At 44.4% G+C, this 15,439-nt stretch overlaps 1 protein-coding gene across 1 annotated transcript in view; it reads left to right on the top strand.

Moving 5' to 3' along the window:
- LOC100859467 (ras GTPase-activating protein 1-like) overlaps window positions 1-15,439 on the top strand; it is a 161,929-nt gene that overhangs the window by 122,660 nt on the left and 23,830 nt on the right. Inside the window, exon 19 of the mRNA XM_040655196.2 lies at window positions 1,014-1,129. Within this exon, the coding sequence (XP_040511130.1) occupies window positions 1,014-1,129 (116 nt within the window). The remainder of the gene's footprint in view (window positions 1-1,013; window positions 1,130-15,439) is intronic.

The following is a 15,439-nucleotide window of genomic DNA, read 5'->3' on the forward strand; positions in this document are numbered from 1 at the left end:
CGAGACCTGGGGGACACCGCTCATGTCCAGCCGCCAACTGGATTTAACTCCATTGACCACAACTCTTTGGGCCCGGCCATCCAGCCAGTGTTTCACCCAGTGGAGCATACGCCCATCCAAACCGTGGGCAGCCAGCTTCTCCACGAGAATGTTGTGAAGGACATTGTTAATTATGGAAAGGATGAAGGGTCCTCAGAAAATTGGATTAAAGTATATAAAAATATGTGTCGTTTAAAAATAATAAACGTGAGTAGTTATGATAGGTATTTATCATAATGTTAAATGTCTGTACATTTAAAAGCAGAGCACACTAGAACTTAGAAATGTTGCTTTTTCGTATTAGTTTCCTTGAACCAGAATTGTAATCTCTGTAGAAGTCTGAGATTTTTACAGCAGTAGAATATTTAGTTTAGTTTTAAATGTTAATCAGTGTGTAATGTTGTCAAATTATATGTAGGTTACCCTGAAAGTAATGCCTCCTGTTTATTTCCATGGAAACTATAACAGATACAAAGAGCACAATAACGCTATTTGATAGAGAAAATTCTCAGCTACAAAACACTATTTTTCAACATAGTTACCAGTATTAGCTGTGCATTTTCATCATCAGTGACCAAGACCCACTGTCAGTGTCACCACTGCTGAAACACACTACCCACTATCTCACTGTGCTAACATCCACTGTTCGGTCTCCATAAGCATTGAGCAAGTGTTGATGAAAGTCAATGCATGCAATTTTTTCTGCATGTAGGAATTCAATGACAGACCTTTGTTTCATATGCACTTCCATGTCAGATACCATTTATTATACTGTTCTTCTGCTGTCATCTGTTGCACAACAACAAAGTGTAATGGAATGTTGGCAGGAAGGTTCAACCTCTACTGCCATACCACAATGCCTCTGACATTGTGGGCCAACATAATAAAATACAAGGCATTACTTTCAGAGCAGCCCTCATATATGGACCTCTATTCAAGAGAAGAGATTTAATATTTTTTTCTTTTTGCTTTAGTTAAATCCCTCAAAATTAGAAAAAAATGAAGATGTAAACACTAATTTGGCACATCTACTCAGTATACTTTCAGAATTGGTGGAGAAAATATTCATGGCTGCAGAGATACTGCCACCGTAAGTTTGAGCTCTTCTGTTCAAATTTTTATTTGAAAATTCCTGTTTGTGAGAGTTAAAATGCACCGTAAAGTAATTTTTGTATTGATTCATCTTATACTAATTAGTTCTAAGACTAACTACTTTGGAGTTGTTATGCACAGAGGTATATAGGCAGGAAAAAAGAAAACAAAACAACAACCAAACACTTGAATGAATTGTGTATTTGGCAAAAAAAGCTTTTGGCTTGTACACATGTTTTTCTTTGAGAGAGAAGCTACTAGATCCAAGGAGTCAGGGAAAGAAGGAAAAAAAATCAATATATTATTTCCATGAACAGGTAGAGTACAGCACTAGTTAGCAAACAATTATATATATTTAAATTGGTTTCCAACTCTTTCCAGTCTTCCTACTCTGTGAAAAAGCTGGAATTAGTAATGACACTAAAAATAGAAATGTGGGTGGTGGTAGAATGACACCCTGCTGTTGTTACTAATGTCTTTCAGGGAAATGTGCAGGTTATTCTTTTTCTTGAAAAAAAAACAACAAAAGCAAACAAACAAAAACTAAAATAACTTGTTTTCATAGTTTAGACTAAAACTGTTTAATAAAAAGTACATAGCACTAACAGTTTTCTTTCACTATAATTAGCTTTTAATGTAATCAAAATGCTCAATTTTGCAATGTGTACTGGGTCTGTCTGGAATGGAGTATAATTTTCTTCGTAGTAGCGTTATGGTGCTGTGTTTTGGATTTTGACTAAAACAGTGTTGACAACACACCAGTATTTTGGCTAGTGCTGAGTAGTGTTTAAACATTATCCAGATTTCCTTCTTTTTCCTCCTTTTTTCCACTCTTCTGTGAGGCAGAAGTGAGTAGGCTGGGGGTACACACGAGGTTAGGAAGGCACACAATCAGGACAGCTGACCAAAACTGACCAAAGGGATATTTCTTAACATATGATGTGTTCAGCAATAAAAGCTTGGAGACATGAAGAGGAGAGGTATTTGGGGTTATGGCATTTATCTTCCCTCAGTGACTGTTGGCACCATGGTCCATTTTGGCACCCAACATGAGGCTCAAGAGGTTCAAAATAATGATCTGTTCAGTTATTACTTGACAAGTTGTTACTTGCTGTTGCTGGTCACAGTGTTGCTTTGTCTGTTCTTGATATTGGTTTATTTGTTCCCTCATCTGCTCTGTGACATGCTCCCTCTCTTGCTGTACATCAAATTCCAAGGCCTCTTAATGGCTGATTTCAGCTCTTGCATTTTGCTGTACTCTTTATCACTTTCTGGGTTTTTTTTTGTTTGTGTGTTTGTTTTGCCTGGGAGAACTATGATAAAAACACTGGCTTTGAGCTTGGTATTTGGGTCCTGCATTGCTGCCATCCCATTACTCTGGGAACTATCTTGTGAAGGCAATTAATAATTACACTTTCCTCCTCTTCTCCTCTGGGAGTCACTTTGTGGGGAAAATGAAGAATGGCATCTCCCCTTTCACCTTAAGGATAGATGTGTCCTTCCGTGTTGCAATGGCTCTTGAATTTTTGGAATATCCTTGCATAACCAAAATTCTTATATTGGTGTGTGTTGTGAATCTAATTCATAGAATCATACAATGGCTTAGCTTGGAAGGGACCTCAAATATCATCAAGTTCCTGTTGCGTGTAGTCTCCGTTCGCTCGTCCGGTGTTCGTCCTCTGTCCACGTGTAGGGCTTACTGCTGGGCGAAACCAACCCTTTACCAGGTCGGGGCCAGATGCTCACGCAGACCGCAGAAGTAAGTGAGGCAAAATGGCGTTTATTCACTACTAAACACAGCTTATATACATTTTTACCTAGATAACCGTGCTGTCATGTCCCACTCTGATTGGTTCACACCAGATAACATTGTGCCTTATTTGGCCGTTTCCACATTCTTTTATCATCCTTCTTCTTCTCCTGTTTTCTCTGCATCAAGGTCAGCACGATAGCACTGTCTCTCTGTGTTTAGGGAGAGGCCTGTCCCGTACATCCGTGCCCCCGCAAGACGCCTACTACAACAAGTTCCAACCCCTCTGCCATTGGCAGGATTGCTAAACACTAAATCAGGCACTAGATTCAGTTGCCCAGGGCCTCATCTAACCTGTCCTTGAACACCTCCAGGGATGAATATCCACAGTTTCTCTGGACAACTTGTTCCAGTGCCTCACTGGCCTCTGAGTGAAAAATCTCCCCCAGACATCTAATCTAAATCTCCCCTCTTTTAGTTTAAAACCATTCCCCCTTGTCCTATCACTATCTACCCATGTAAAAAGTTGATTTTCCTTCTGCTTATAAGCTCCCTTTAAGTATTGGAAGGCCTCTGTCAGGTCTCCCCTGAGCCTTCTCTTCTCCAGGCTGAACAAGTCCAGCTCCCTCAGCCTATCTTCATAGAAAAGGTTCTTCAGCCTTCTGATCTTCTAATTACAGTCTTCTACATTATAACATCATTCAGTGAACTGGGAGGTAAAGGGTTAATGCTGCAGTTTTGTGAGTTGTCGATATTGGTCTCAGAAGAGAAGATGAACTACAACTCTCAGCAGACTTCATTTTTCCATTTCCGTTTTCTGTTCAGAAGGAAAGATAAAACTGACTGGGAGTAACGAGACTGTCTCTGTGCTCCCTGACCGTCTTGTGTGCAGCATTAGAATAAGGACTTCAGTTTCAGAAACTCTTTCTCATTTCATTTCATTTATTAGCTTCAATTCCAATCATATTGTATTACACTGTGTTCTCACATTTCGCTACTGTATTTAGTAAATCACATTTTTCCTTAGCTTGTTGCTGCCGTTATCCTTCATCCAGGCCTGTCTCCCTACCTTTTCCCTTTATCTCTCTCTTCCCAGTGTGTGGGTTCGTAGATCCCTTTGCCCCCTTGACACAGAATTAGGCTGAACCAGACCTAACTGGCAATTTTGGTGCACTGGCCAGGAAATGAACTCAGAAACCTTATCTGTACCCTGCAGGCTTTAGTTTCTGGGCATCCTATTAACTTTCTTGGCATAGTGCCAATTTTGTTGTTGTTGTTGGCACCATGCCAACTGGGTTTTGTAAGGAGACAAAACCTGAGTTTTTAAAGTAGTTCTTTAAGGGATTACATTTCATCATGATCTGGATTTTAGTCCTTAGAACATACTGGACCTTTATTAAGTATGCCACTCTGCTCTTTGGAGCTGTATGCACATATAAAAAATTAGAAGCACTGGTGGAAACACCTATCTGGTGCTTGCTTACAATGTGGTGTTTTAAAGATTGAAAGTTACACCCCAGAGGGAGTTACTAATATTACAGAACGCGTGATTTATAAACAGACTTCCAGTTTCTCCTTTGAATCCCTTATACATTTTTTGAATGTTCAATCGATTATCATGTTTATATCCCTGAATGCATTCTACATCATCAGTATCAGTATATAGAATACCTGGAGGAAGCCTTCCCCAAAGCCAGAGAATACTGAGTTGCAGGGAGTGTGGAGGAACTTGGGAGAGACCTTAGAGAAACAGGCATCCCCAGTGTCATGGAATTTTACCCGTGAACACCTGCAAGTTCCTGAGAATCTAAGCTGGTATTTAAGACAGGGATGTTGTGGCTCAGGTGAATCTGAGGAGGCACAAATTATTTGGGGCCTGGTTTATGCCTTCTGGATCTTATTCAATACTATCCCGGAGAGGGAGAGAGTCTCCGAGCCAAAAGGGAGTCATCAAACTGAGAGGGAGAATCTTCAAACTGAGAGGGAGAGTCTCCGAGAGAGTCTCTGAAACTGAGGGAGAGAGTCTCTGAGCTGATGAAGAGAGTTTCAGAACTGAGAGGGAGAGTCTCCAGACTGAAAGGGAGAGAGTCTGAACTAAGAGAGAGAATCTTCGAGTCAAGAAAGAGAGTCTCCAGACCAAGAGAGAGAGTCTCCAAACTGAGGGAGAAGGTCTCTGATCTGAGAAAGAAAGTCTCCAAGCCAAAAGGGAAAATCTCCAAGCTGAGGGAGAGAAAGTATAAACTGAGAGAGAGAATCTCCAAGCTGAAAGAGAGAGTTTACTAAGTGAGAGAGAGAAAGTCTCTGAACTTAAAACAGTGGCTCAACCAGATCAATCAGAGGGAGTATTGATGTCAGTTGCCCCTGTGGAAAGACAAATATGGAAATGGATGTTCATAGAATCATAAAACCATAAGAACGTAGAATGACCTGGGTTGAAAAGGACCTCACAGATCATATAGTTTCAACCTCCCTGCCGTGGGCAGAGTTGCCAACCACTAGACCAGGCTGCCTAGAGCCACATCCAGCCTGGCCTTGAATGCCTGCAGGGATAGGGCATCCACAACCTCCTTGGGCAACCTGTTCCAGTGTGTCACCACCAAAGCCAGGTCCCGAGTGACCAAAATAACAGATGGAGCCCAAGTCATAGATTAAATGAACAAAAAAAAGTGATGCATAATGCAGTTATTCACCACTCACCGACCCATGTCCATCCAGTTCCCAAGCAGCGCCCCCCCCTCTGGCCAACTCGCCTCAGATTAATAGTTTTTGCACATGATGTCATATGGTATGGAATATCCCTTTGGCCAGTTTAGGTCAGCTGTCCTGATTCTGTTCCCTCCCAGCTCCTTGTGCCCCCTGCCCCCTTGCTGGTAAGACAGTATGAGAAACTGAGAAAACTGAAACATCCTCAGCTCTGTACATCACTGCTCTGCAACATCTAGAAACATCGGTGTGTTATCAGCATTGTTTTTCTCCTAAAATCAAAACACAGCATCATACTAGACACTATGAACAACTGTCGCAGGTGGAACTAAGACAATATCCACCCCTTATACCATACCATTCACATCTTGCTCAGGTCCCACAATTTTCCATGCATTTTAATTATCATCACCTATCTTGCTTTTTGATGTATACACACATACAATTCCTGTGCTTTATAGGCCATCCATGTAAATTGTCCATGGAGTTCATTTAGTTCATGACTTTGGGCTCCATCCGTCATAATAGTCCTTTAGGGCAGGAGAGATGATGCACAGTATTGTATTAATACATGCCAAATCCAGTTCTGGTTCTATCAGAATTCATTCTTTTTCAACCTGGATGATTCTCACTGTATTGTCAAACAGTTTAAGAGCTGGTCTGGCCCGGTTCCGCGACTAGTGGGGCGGAGGGATTTCGCAAAATCCGCGCCTCCAGGAAGGGAAACAGGGGACCCCAAAATAATTAAAAACAGCGGCAAGGATCTGAGGAGAAACAAACTAATTTACTAAATATAGTATCGGTATGTAAGATAACGCACTATAATACAATATAAATCAGCAATAATTGAGAGAAAGATTGTCCGAGAGCCAAAGGCCTTACGCTAATACTGAAGCCTTGCGTGCAGTCAGGAGCAGCAGTAGCGAGCCGATTTGACAGGGAGAACGGCGAGACGAGAAGAAGGGCAAGTCAGATGACCTGCGCCCTTATATCTGTTCCCTCGAGCAGGAATGATAACAGTACTCAAAAAGGCTCTTGGGGAACGTAGTTCTTCTTCTCTTCCAGACAGGTACCCGGAACTAAAGCATTTGCTCCTTAGCTCCCAGTACACTGCATGATGTTGTGATGTGGAATACTGATAACCAAAAATCATAAAACCATGACATTCCACCCCCTATTCTACATCATTACAGCATGCTTAATATATATACAAACAAACATAAGAATAATCAATTATCAAACACTGAACACATGTACATATACTTGAAATTACTGATTTTGCTCTCCCATCATCAAATTCCCCTGTGGCACACATTGAACATCCCGATTTTCCTGCATCACCCACCAAGTGCACCCAGGTCCCTGGGCAAAAACAGTTCCACGAAGAGGTTTGCCCTTCCCAGAAGCTGGAAGGACCCAAACTGCTTTTCCCAACATGTTCTTTACATGTATTACAGGGACCTTATCTCCCTTGACAGTATGTAGGGAGCTGGCAGGACCATCACGATTGATAGATCCTCGAGTATTCACCAACCAGGTGGCTTCGGCCAAATGCTTCTCCCAGTGCTTAAATGTTCCGCCACCCATTGCTTTCAACATGGTTTTTAACAACCCGTTGTATCGTTCAATTTTACCAGAAGCTGGTGCGTGATAGGGGATATGATAAATCCACTCAATGCCATAGTCTTTGGCCCAAGTATTTACAAGGGGATTTTTGAAATGAGTCCCATTACCTGATTTGATTCTCTCTGGGGTACCACGTCGCCAGAGAACTTGTTTCTCGAGGCCTAATGTGGTGTTTCGGGCGGTAGCATGGGGTCTTGCATATGTTTCAAGCCACCCAGTGGTCGTTTCCACCATGGTAAGCATATAATGCTTATCATTGTGAGATCGTGGCAAGGTGATATAATCAACCTGCCACGCCTCCCCATATTTGTACTTTTGCCATCGCCCTTCCTCCCAGAGAGGTTTCATCCTATTGGCTTGTTTAATTATGGCACACGTCTCACAGTCATGAATAACTTGTGCAATAGTGTCCATAGTTAAGTCCACCCCTCGGTCTCTAGCCCATTTATATGTTGCATCTCTTCCTTGATGACCCGAAGTTTCATGGGCCCACCGAGCTAGAAATCATTCACTCTTGTTCTGCCAGTCCAAGTCTGTTTGAGCCACCTCAATTTTGGCAGCTCGATCTACCTGATGGTTGTTTTGTTGTTCTTCAGTAGCCCGATTCTTGGGCACGTGAGCATCTACATGGTGCACCTTTACAACCATATTCTTTATTCGGGCAGCAATGTCTTTCCACAGTTCAGCAGCCCAAACAGGTTTACCCCTCCTTTGCCAGTTATTTTGCTTCCACTGCTGTAACCACCCCCATAAGGCATTTGCCACCATCCATGAGTCAGTATAAAGATAAAGCATTGGCCACCTCTCCCGTTCAGCAACATCTAAGGACAGCTGGATAGCCTTTACCTCTGCGAACTGACTTGATTCTCCTTTACCTTCAGTGGCCTCTGCAACTTGTCGTGTCGGGTTCCACACAGCAGCTTTCCATCTGCGATGCTTCCCCACAATACGACACGATCCATCTGTGAACAGGGCATATTTCTTTTCATTTCCTGGTAGTTCATTGTATGGTGGGGCTTCTGTAGCACGTGATACCTCCTCTCCTGGTGATGTTCCAAACTTTTTACCTTCAGGCCAGTCCATGATCACCTCTAAGATTCCTGGACGACTGAGGTTCCCCATCCGAGCCCGTTGCGTAATCAGCGCAATCCACTTACTCCAAGTGGCATCAGTAGCATGATGGACAGAGGGAACCTTTCCCTTGAACATCCAGTTCAACACTGGCAATCGAGGTGCTAGATGGAGCTGCGTTTCAGTACCAACTACTTCAGAAGCAGCTCGAACCCCCTCATATGCAGCTAAGATCTCCTTTTCAGTTGGAGTGTAGTGCTCTTCAGACCCCTTGTAGGCCCGACTCCAGAATCCCAGGAGTCGGCCTCGGGTCTCTCCTGAGGCTCTTTGCCACAAACTCCAGGTGGGACCTTTCTCTCCAGCAGCAGTATAGAGGATGTTCTTTACATCCTGTCCCGTCCGTACTGGCCCCAGGGCCACGGCACGGGCTATCTCCTGTTTAATCTGCTCAAAAGCCTGCTGCTGTTCAGGACACCACGTGAAATCATTCTTCTTCCGTGTCACTTGATAAAGGGGGCTTACAATGAGGCTATAGTTTGGAACATGCATTCTCCAAAAGCCCACTACGCCCAGAAAAGACTGTGTCTCTTTCTTATTAGTGGGCGGAGACATGGCAGTGATTCTGTCCACCACATCCATTAGGATGTGACGACGTCCATCTTGCCACTTTATACCTAGGAACTGAATCTCTTGTGCAGGTCCTTTCACTTTGCTTCGCTTAATAGCGAAACCAGCACTAAGAAGGATCTGGATTACTTGCTCTCCCTTCTCAAAAACTTCCCTTGCTGTGTTGCCCCACACAATAATATCGTCAATGTACTGTAAGTGCTCAAGAGCACCTCCCTGTTCCAGTGCAGCTTGAATCAACCCATAGCAAATTGTTGGGCTGTGTTTCCACCCCTGGGGCAAACGATTCCAGGTATACTGAACGCCCCTCCAGGTGAAAGCAAACTGCGGCCTACATTCCGTGGCCAATGGAATGGAAAAGAAAGCATTAGCGATGTCAATGGTGGCATGCCACTTGGCTGCTTTTGCCTCCAGTTCATATTGGAGTTCTAACATGTCCGGCACAGCAGCACTCAGTGGGGGTGTGACTTCATTCAGGCCACGGTAGTCTACCGTCAGCCTCCATTCTCCACTAGCTTTACGCACTGGCCATATGGGGCTGTTAAAAGGTGAGTGAGTTTTGATGATCACTCCCTGACTCTCTAGTGGATGAATCAACTTCAGAATGGGGAGCAAGGAGTCCCTGTTAGTGCGGTACTGCCGTCTGTGTACCGTTTTTGTAGCAATCGGTACCTGTTGCTCTTTTACTCGTAGCAAACCCACAACAGATGGATCTTCTGATAGGCCAGGCAATGCAGACAACTGTTTAACACCTTTTGTGTCTACAGCAGCTATTCCAAAGGCCCATCGATACATTTTGGGATCCTTAAAGTATCCCCTTCTGAGGTAATCAATACCAAGTATACATGGAGCCCCTGGACCAGTCACAATAGGATGCTTTTGCCAGTCTTTGCCCGTGAGACTTATTTCAGCCTCCAACACAGTCAACTCTTGGGAACCCCCAGTCACCCCATGAATATAAATTGATTTTGTCCCTTGGTGACTCGAGGGCATTAGTGTACACTGTGCACCAGTGTCTACCAGTGCCTTAAATTTCTGTGGATTTGATGTGCCAGGCCATCTAATCCACACAGTCCAATACACTCTATTATCCCTTTCCCCACCCTGGCTGGGGGCAGGGCCCCTCTATTTGTTACCTTGGTTGTCTGCAGCAACTGGAGTGATCACCCTTTTGGAGGACTTCACCTTGGTGGTTGATTTGTCTTGTAATTCCTTTATCCGTGCTTTAAGTGCAGAAGTGGGTTTCTTATGCCACTTCTTCATATCTTCTCCATGGTCACGCAGGTAATGCCACAAGGCAAGACGTGTTATAGCCTTATCGTTATCATTTCCTCTAGCAGGAGGACGTCCCCTTTTGATGGCTGAGATGTTGGATGATGTAGGTCGGGAGGACCCCATGTTAATCAGCTCTTCCAGTGGAGGGTTTTGGGAATTCTGGTCCTCGTCCACCATGGATCCATCAGCATCACCTTTGGTAGACAGTTCGTCTATTATATCTTCTTGTTTGCTCTCCATTCTGTCTAGCTTTTCAACTATCCTTGTGATGGCTGAAACACAAGCTTGCAGAGGATTTAAATGCAACTCAAAGCCTTGGAGTCTATGAACCAGATCATCTATAAGGGGTCTTCTTCCACCTCTGCCATACATTGCTGCAAATGTACTGGCATACCTTTCTGGTGCAGTCTTAGTGAATGTGCGCCACATATTTGGTGTACACCGGACTCTCTCAGGATCATGCTCTTGGTCTGGCTCGTCAGGGATGAAGTCGGGGCTGTATATCATTTCCACCACGGCACATTCTCTCAAATAACGGATGCCTTTTTCCATATCAGTCCATTTCCTTTTCTCAGGCATGAGATCATCTTTAAAGGGGTGTTTTTCTCTCACGGCTAACAACATCCGCTTCCAGAGAGTGAAGGCCTGGTTCTGGCATGTGCTAATACGTCTGTCAATGGCTGAGTCCCTAGCAATGCCACCGAGCTGACGAGCTTCTCTGCTATCTAGCCACACACTGTTGGCCCCACTGTCCCAGCATCGAAGTAACCAGGTGACAATAGGCTCATTGGGGTGGCGTGTGAAGTCCTTTCTCAGACCACGAATTTCATTCATTTTCAAAGATCTATCCACAGTGGTTACGATGTCTTGCTCACCTCCTGCTCTTTCAGGACTTCCTGCCCTCCTTGGTGTTTGTGCATGCAGTCTTATTGAGGGCATGGGCACTCCAGTTCCTTGGAGCCTCTCCACCGGACCTCTTTCCTCCTCTTCTCTTACATCGCCTGTTTCTTCTACTTCACCCTCCTGCTCTTCTCTTACATTGACTGCTTCCTCTACTACACCCTCCTCCTCTTTCTTCTGTTCTAACTGAGTGGAAATTCGTTTCGTTTTCCGTCCTCTTACAGGGGCAACTGTCATCGATTCTGGTGCCTCCTGCGGTTGATCAGGTTGGTCAGTCCTGATGCTCTTACTCTCCAGCTCGGCTCGAAGTCTATCTCGCTGAATTATGAGAGTGCTTAGTTCAGATTCGAGCTTGGCTTGATGAGACTGAATTTTGGTTATCTCACTTTGGAGACTGAATTGTGCATGCTGGAGGGCATCTCGCTCAGTTCGGAGTACATCCTGTTCGGACTCGAGTGAGTTCCTCTCGAACTGGAGTGTCTCTCGCTCAGCCCGGAGATTCTTCTTCTCGCCTTGGAGATTCTCTCGCTCAGCCCGGAAATTCTCCTTCTCGGCTTGGAGATTCTCTCGCTCAGCCCGGAGATTCTCCTTCTCCACTTGGAGATTCTCTCGCTCAGCCTGGAGATTATCCTTCTCAGCTTGGAAACCCTTTCGCTCGGCCCAGAGACTCTCCTTCTCGGCTAGGAAAATCCTTCTCTTAATTTCTAGAATTCTTTCCCTCTCTGAGATAGTATTAAATAAGGCCCGATAAGCATTACTCAGGCCCCAAATCATTTGTGCCTCCTCAGATCTGCCTAGGCCACAACATCTCTGTCTCAAATATCTGTTCAGGCTCTCAGGATCTTTTAGGTGTTCAGGAGTAAAGTTCCATGACACCGAACATGTCCATCTCCCTAAAGTCTCTCCCAAGTCTCTCCATACACCCTGCCACTCAGTATTCTCTGGTTTTGGAGGGGACTTCTTCAGAATACAGTAATTCCAGATACTGAGTGAAATAATTACAATGGCAAACAGTGCATTCAGGGAGATTAACAACGTGGTCAGGTGAGCATTCAAACAATCCATAAAGGATTCGCAAGAGAGACTGGTAACCTGTTTCAAAATCACAAATTCTGTGAAATTAGTAGCTTTCCCTACAATCTGGTCTAAAACAGAAAGCAGAATCATTTTTTTTTCCTTCCTCTTTACTAAAGCAAGATAGCAGTGCTCAAAGTTTACAAAATATCTCAAAATATTGGCAGTCCGCCTGGACTTTCAAGGTCAAGTTTTTCAGTGAGCACCTATGAAAGAGATAAACTTTCCCAACGAAGCTCTCCAAGAGCAGAGAGAGATTCGTTCTAAAAAGCTAAAAAGCAGCTTTTTCCCGCATTCTACACCAAAAATGTCAAACGGTTTAAGAGCTGGTCTGGCCCGGTTCCGCGAGTAGTGGGGCGGAGGGATTTCGCAAAATCCGCGCCTCCAGGAAGGGAAACAGGGGACCCCAAAATAATTAAAAACAACGGCAACGATCTGAGGAGAAACAAAATAATTTACTAAATATAGTATTGGAATGTAAGATAGCACACTATAATACAATATAAATCAGCAATAATTGAGAGAAAGATTGTCCGAGAGCCAAAGGCCTTACGCTAATACTGAAGCCTTGCGTGCAGTCGGGCGCAGCAGTAGCGAGCCGATCTGAACACGGCGAGACGAGAAAATCATAAAACCATGACATGTATGTTGCGGTTTAACCTGGCAGGTGGCTAAGGATCACACAGTCATTCGTTCATTTCCCCTCTTCCCATTGGGATAGTGGAGAGAATAAAAAAAAACAAAGAAAAAAGTGGAACTCATGGATTAAGATAAATTTGTTTACTACAATGAAGACTAGGAAGAAGGAAGAAAAGAATAATAGTTATGACATATATATATATATAAATATATATATACGTATGAACAAGCAATTGCTCACTTCCTGCCAACCAATGCCCAGCTAGCCCCTGAACAGCAGAACAAAGCCTGATGAATTCCCACCCCCCTTCAAAACTTTTCTTCCACATGATGTCATATGACATGGAATATCCCTCTGCCCAGTTTAAGTGAGCTGTCCTGATTTCGTCCCCTCCCAGCTCCTTGGGCCCCTGCAGCCACTTGCTGGTAGGATCTGAGAAAATTGAAATGGCCTTGGCTCTATACAACACTGCTTAGCAACAACTAGAAATATTGGTGTATTATCAACATTTTTTTGGTACTAAAACTAAAACATAACATCATACTGGACACTATGAAGAAAAACAATTCGGTTCCAGATGAAACTAAGGCATTGTAAATACTTTTCATAAGGCATATAACAGCCATAGTAATTATGACATGCAGTGTTATGTAGCAAATAACATCATACAATTCAAATTATTGGCTGTTCTCGCCCAGCCTCAAATCTCCTTCAGGTACACAATGGAATCATAAAACCATAGAATCCTTACAGTTGGAAGGGACCTCTAAAGGTCTTCCAGTCTAACTCCCCTGCAATCAACAAGGACATGCGCAGCTAGATGAGGTTTCCCCAGGACCTGATCCAGCCTCATCTTGCAAATCTGCAGGGACAGGGCATCCACCACTAGGCAACCTGTTCCAGTGCCTCACCACCCTCACTGTAGAATCATAGAATCACAAGGTTGGAAAGAACCTACAAAATCATCGAGTCCAACTGTCCTCCCATTACCATTACTACTACAAGCCACTAAACCATATCTTGTAGCTCCTCATCCAGATGCCTCTTGTACACTGCCAGGGACGGCGACTCTACCACCTCCCTGGATAGGCCATTCCAGTGCCTGACCACTCTCTGAGAGAAAAAGTTTTTCCTTATGTCTAACGTAAATCTCATCTGGTGCAACTTGTGGCCATTTCCTCGGGTCCTGTTTGTTGCCTGGGAGAAGAGGCCAAAAGCCTCCTCATCACAACCTCCCTTCAGGAAACTGTAGAGTGCAATGAGGTCTCCCCTAAGCCTCCTCCTCTTCTCCAGACTGAACAATCCCAGCTCCCTCAGCCACTCCTCATAAGGTTTGTGCTCCAGACCCCTCACCAGCTTTGTTGCCCTTCTCTGAACATGCTCTAGGGCCTCCATGTCTTTCTTGCAGTGAGGGGCCCAAAACTGAACACAGTACTTGAGGTGCGGCCTCACCAGTGCTGAGGGAGGGAAGATCACTTCCCTGCTCCTGCTAGCAACATTATTTCTGACACAAACCAGGATGCCACTGGCCATCTTGGTGACCTGGGCACACTGTTGGCTCATGTTTAGCCGAGTGTCAGCCAATACCCCCGGGTCCCTTTCCTCTTCACAGTCGTCCAGCCACTCATCCCCAAGCCTATAGCGCTGCATGGGGTTATTGTGGCCAAAGTGCAGGACTCGGCACTTGGCCTTGTTGAACCTCATCCCATTCACGTCAGCCCAGCGATCCAGCTTATCTAGATACCTCTGAAGGGCCTCAGGCAGATTGACACTACCTCCCAACTTGGTGTCATCTGCAAACGTACTGAGGGTACACTCAATCCCCTCATCTAGATCATCAATAAAGATTTTAAACAAGATGGGTCCACTGCTAGCCTTCACTCTCCACTGGACTTTTGTACTGGCTATATGGTACTATTGAAGGATGAGCAAGTCTTCCTGATTAATCCTTGGTTCTCCTGACAAATTGGAATAAGGGAGTCTTGGTTGATGCAGTATTGCCACTGTTGCACTGTTGTAGTGATTGGCACCTGCTGTTCTTCTACTCTTAGGAACCCCACTACAATAGGGTCCTCTGAAAGACCAGGCAAGGTAGACAGCTGCTCAGTGTCCTCCGTCTCCAAGGCAACTATACCAAAACCCCACTGCTACCCTTTTGGGTCCTTAAAGTACCCTTTACTGAGGTAATCTATGCCAAGAATACATGGAGCATCTGGGGCTGACACAGTCGTGTTTTTGCCACTCATTTCCGATTAAGCTCACTTTTGCCTCCAAAACAATTAGCTCTTGGGATACCTATATCACTCTAGAAATTTTTGCCCCTTTATAACTTGGTGGCATTACAGTACACTGCACCAGTGTCTGCTGGAGCTTTATATCACTGGAACTTAGATTCCTATGGTTCTGATGTGCCAGGCCATCAAATCCTCACAGTTCAATAAACCTGATTGTCCCTCTCCTCCACCTGGTTGGATGTCATGGTTTTGCAATTGTCTCACCTGTGCTCATATTACAGGAGTAGCTTGGTCATGCCACTTCCTCATGTCTTCTCCATGGTCACGGAGATAACACAAGTCAATACGCGATGCAGTCCTAGTATTGTTCCTCACTTGAGCAGGAAAGCGTTTGCCTTTAATAGCTGA

This window comes from Gallus gallus, chromosome W (assembly GCF_016699485.2).
Source record: "Gallus gallus isolate bGalGal1 chromosome W, bGalGal1.mat.broiler.GRCg7b, whole genome shotgun sequence".
NCBI lineage: Eukaryota > Metazoa > Chordata > Aves > Galliformes > Phasianidae > Gallus > Gallus gallus.